Genomic DNA, 5,249 nt, shown 5'->3' with positions numbered 1-5,249 from the left:
TGTTCATACTTCAAGCTGTGTTTTCTGTAAATAACTGTTTCAGTTTCTTTGATGAAGGAGAGAATAAACCGCTTTAGTCTTCACAGGTAATGGGAAGAACATCCCTCTATCTACAAACTGTCTCTTAGAATTTAATATGAATGAGGGGATCTTCAGCATCATGCATTACCATTTAAACAGGAAATGCAGACTACAAGATCAGAGAATTAAACAAAACCTCTTTTAAGTGAATATAATTAAAAAAACAAACCAAAAGCAACTTTATCTATTTAGTTCTCAAAGCAGCTTCCATTCCACATTTAAGTCTAAGTATCCCAAGATTTTAATCACTGTACATGTGAGCTGGCGCTTAGATGCCTTTCAGGCAGATAAAAAACATAGCCAGAGATAAATAACACATGAGCAGAAAGGGAAATAAAACTCCACGTTCTCATATCGCACAATTCAAGTTTATTCCATTCATTCTTGCAACACAAACTTGAAAATACAGTATCATTTAGCATTCTATGAACCATGATAATGATGAACCCAACTGTGTCAAAACAGTTAACAATGGTGAAAAGAGGAAGTCAAATATCAAAATGCACAGAGCACTAATTTTCCTCCATCACTGCGTAGAAAGATGATTGTTTATCCATTTACAAAATATAATTAAGACAAGTTCATTTTGAAATTTTGCATGCAACACTGCAATTGCTTGACCTAGGACACTCCATTCTTACCAGCTTGTTCTACAAATAATTCAATGTTATGTTCAAGGATAAAGTTCCATTTAACTATCACACCCCTTTTCCTATTTGCTCCCACTTAAGAAAAAGGAGCAGAAGGTACAAAATCCAAAATATACTTAAGGTTATAACTTATTCAGCACAAATTTCAAAAGAAAAGGTTCAAGAACATAGTGGATTTCCAAGTATATACGATTCCAGTCTGACAAAGTATTTAAATTCTGTTTGTAGAATGCAAAATAATTTACAGTTTGGTATTTTCATCTAGTTAGGATCTACTCAAAGATACAGGCAGCCACCCTTTACTTTTTCCACAATATAGCTAACAAGAAGGGAACAAATGAACAAGCCCAGTTTCTAGACAATTACAAAAGCATAAGCTTTTATTACTACTTTTTTTTCATCCTGGGCAAAATGGTCAATCACCTGTTATGTAGTGCAAAAAGCAAAAAAGTATTTCTTCTTTATGAGCCGAACATTAAATGCCATCCTTTAACTATCTCGAAAGGCAGCTTGGGTATATATTACAGCCTAATTAACACTTGTCTCACTGAAGTTTGCTTGCATTATTTTTTCCTCAAGTGAAGTAAGAAAAAATAACGTGTCCACATAATTGTAGAAAAAGGGAGGCAAAATTGCCTCAGTGAATCACCAGAAGAGTTAGTACAAAGATGATGCTTCTTTACTATGATAACGCTCACTTAAATGAGAGTTGAAGGGAAGGGCAGGAAAGAATGCAGAGAAAAAAAAACCAAACCAAAAACACTATGGCCAGATAATGTGACACTAATCAACACAAAAAACTTGAATAATCAAGTTTTCCACATGAAAACAGATTGCAGTTTACTAGACTAGTATTTTAATAGCTAAGTATTTAATAGCGTAATATGGAGGCAAATTTATGCCAAAGATGTTTACTTTCATAGCTGAATAAAGAGTTAAACCTATATCTGTGTTCACACTATTACAATGACATGACAATCCAGCACTGATCAGAGATAAGATTGAAGAGTTCTCTTTAAATAGTCATTAAAAGCACTGTTCACCAAACAAGCTTGTTCTTTTATCAGCAGCTCACCAATTGATTTATCACTGATTTCCAACCCTTCTGCTCCTCCTTGCCACCCACCTCCAAGAAGCAAAGAGTAATTGCGCTGTACAGTTTATGGCCAGAGTTGATTGTTTTCTCCATTACTTTTCTTATGGGACTTGTACATGTAAATCAGTTTCCACTCTCCCTTTACAGTCTAAATGCAAGGCTTTTTATAGCTGAGACATTCAGTCATAATATGCAACATGATTCAAGTAAAACTAAGTCTCCATTAAATATGAGTGGCAGTCACCAGACTACTTCTACCTATCCTCTCAATTTCAACAGTGATATCAAAATAATATTGGTTACTTTTGTCTAAGAATTCAGCATGAGACATTATATACATTTATTTTCTATACTGTGTATGTTATCAGAAAGTTTGAAATCTGTATTCCAAAATAGAGGAAGATGTATAGTTTTGGTATGCACTTTTCTGTTATAAAACCTGTTATTCAGTTTTGGGTGAAACAGCAGTCTAATGAAAATTTGCAAGGTGAAAGCCAGAAGCTCAGACATTCCTGAGGACCATAAGACGCGATGGGAATCCCTACAACATCATTAAAAACCTTCCCATGAATTATCAAGGCTGTCATAATATTATCATACTTACTGATATAGTAAATCTTATCTAAAAGTTGATGGCTAACATGGTATGGTTGCACCGGGAACTTTCAGAACAAGCCCCACACCTTGATGAAATTTAAGAGGTTCATTCAGCCAACAGTAAAACACAAAGATATGCACAATTAAAAGGGTTTTTTTTCCCTCCAGTAGTTAGAGTAAGTTAAGACTTCTACTTGTATGTCTTCCCGTTCCTAATGCCTGAACTTAGAAAGCTTACATGTATTTTAAAAGTTTACCAGAAAAGTTTAGCAAAAATATTCACCCGATAGGAATGTCTAAATAATTACTGTTCATTTTCCACATTTGTCTTGCATACCAAACAGCCTGTAGTTTTTGCATGTGTCTAAATTTTATGCTGACATGGTGAGTAAAGAAATTTCATCTTACAATCCTTTTGGAAATAACTACAGTGACATTCTGAACTCTCTCAAAACCAGTTGCTTAAGATGTCTGTCCTGGCCTAGAACAAACACAGGAAAGAAAAACCTCAAATTCAAGCATCCAAAAGTACCTTGGCAGACATTCTAGACTAACACCACCATGCCTCAACTGTTCTTTCCCGGTTTTCTCAAGAGTCAGAAAAACATTAGTGTGACATCCAATTAGTCAATATAAAGAACAGCTCCAATAACTAGTATCAAAAGTCCTCAAAACTGCAACATAAGCTTTAGGCAGAAGAATAATAAAGCTACCCACTGAGAGAGAAGAGAGAAAAAAGCAACCCAGCCACCTACATTACTACACTTCAGATTATGGCAGACACTAATAGCATGGGACTATTGTCTCCTTCACAATTAGTTTTAGGTACATAGCACAGTACTCCCATCTAAAGGAGTCTTTCAACAAAAATCTTAGTACTAACCTAGGAGGTTTACAAGCCAAAAATTCAAGATCATGGTCTGTCTTCCTTCTTCCATTTTCACTAGAAATGGGAAGAGATTGTGCACCGAAAAGTCCTAGAGGGACACTGTTCATAACAGTTTTCAACCCTCTCCAAACAGATTATCTTCAATATAAGCCCCTAACTAGTCTGATTCATAAAGAATTTCCCTCCCCCCAAAGTATTTAGCTGAAGAAGCTGGAAGATGCAAAGAGTGACAGACAGGCAGCAGTGTGAGGCCACAAGAGAGACATTAAGATATCAGTCCATCCGTCACTGAAGAAGAGTTTTGATTGCCTGGTTGTCAGTGGCTTCAAAGGCAGTTAGTCCATCTGGGCCTTTCACAGTCTTATCAGCACCCTGTAAAGACATTGAGAAGGACTGTCAATTCATAGAGCCACCCTATATTAAGTGTGTCACAAAAGTTACTTACCTTGGATAATTATATTGATTACATACAGCTTTTTAGTACAGTGCATTGTTTTAATTTAGAAACCAAACAGGCAAGATTTACGTACAAAACTATCCGGCATGCAGCTAATCTAAATTTCAAACTTTACTTTAGAACTAGAAAAAAAAAAAAAAAAAAAAGTCATGTAACCTTTGTCACACAGCAAATTGCAAGATCAAATTATCAGTTTGTCTTCGACAGAAACAAGGATTTTTCTGTTTGTTTCCAGCAACTACTCATATGAATGAGGTAATTAAGTATTACACACTTCTGAAGTCTATGGTGCAGCAAACTTCTTCACACGCTAAATTAAACAGGTAATCTCTGGAAGAGCTTACTTGCTAACAAATTGTACTATTTTCTTTCTATACCATAAAAGACTACATCCATCTAGGACTGTGCTTTTCTCTCCCATTTTGAAAAAATCCCTATTGCTACATAGAGGAAAAAAAAGCCCAAATCATTCCACGTCCAAAACTTAAACAGTTTGTTGTGAATAAGCTATGCCTACATCTAAAAGGCAACAAAACAGAATAGGGAGGCAACAGGAGGATAGAGGATACCAGAGATGCACCAACTAAACAAACTGCAGAATGGTAAGCACAAACACAGCCTCAGAGTCAGAATTATGGAAGGAGAGCAAAAGAGAAGCAAAGAGTGATTAACCAGTCATGTTTGGTTTGAGCACTGTGTAGTCATATACATACAAGTGAAAAATCAGACTAACTTGTAAATGAGGTAGTTAAATAAAGGGATAAAAGTTATTATAGAACACAGAACTGACTACAGAAATCAAGAGAGATGTTTCCTGAAAATAAGTTAGATTCCAGAACACCTCCACTTGAGAAGATATGCAAGTCTCACTTTGAAATATGTGTATTTGCTCAATCAAGTGACAGGAAAAATACTGTGGGTGGCAAGAGAAGGTACTGCGGAGGTTCATCTTTAGTTTTGAGTATAAACTCTCTACTGAATAAGTACAAATCTCTTCTCAATTACATTACAAGGAAGGAAATGCACAGATTAATAGCAAAGGACATGCAGTAGTTTTTTAAAGAACATAATGGACCTAGAATTTCAAGAGCTTCTTTACTGATAAAAGATTATACACATAAAAACCCACTAAACTTCCATACATGTCCTGTTCCCAAGACAAGTCTCAGCCCATTAAACTTCCCATTGTATATGTTTGTAACAACCTAATAAACTGTATCTGACATTACCATGATTTACTGCCAATACTACTTTTCATAACAGAATATTTCCGTCTTAGAAACCTCTACTCTCTGTACTTGTAAATAGTCAATCTGCCATTCTAAAAAGATAGCTTTACAGCGGTTCCTAAGGCAGCAGTGCTCATCCTGTGGTCCGCTGGCCAAACTGATCCTGTTGCAGCCACTCATCTTCCTTGCAGCCCCTAGAGACCCTCAGTGCAAGACTGTGGACAGTGCTGGACAGACTGTTCTGTTTGAT

The 5,249-nt window shown here is 35.9% G+C and overlaps 1 protein-coding gene across 1 annotated transcript in view; it reads right to left on the bottom strand.

Annotated features, from left to right (window-relative positions):
* Positions 1-421: 421 nt before the first annotated feature.
* Positions 422-5,249, bottom strand: part of MTPN (myotrophin) — a 43,064-nt gene continuing 38,236 nt past the window's right edge. Inside the window, exon 4 of the mRNA XM_009638611.2 lies at positions 422-3,685. Within this exon, the coding sequence (XP_009636906.2) occupies positions 3,599-3,685 (87 nt within the window). The 3' untranslated portion in view covers positions 422-3,598. The remainder of the gene's footprint in view (positions 3,686-5,249) is intronic.

The sequence above is a fragment of the Egretta garzetta genome, unplaced genomic scaffold, assembly GCF_000687185.1.
Source record: "Egretta garzetta isolate BGI_Z169 unplaced genomic scaffold, ASM68718v1 scaffold180, whole genome shotgun sequence".
Taxonomy (NCBI): Eukaryota; Metazoa; Chordata; class Aves; order Pelecaniformes; family Ardeidae; genus Egretta; species Egretta garzetta.
Note: the sequence above shows the minus strand (reverse complement) of the source record. Positions and strands in the feature narration are given on the sequence as shown.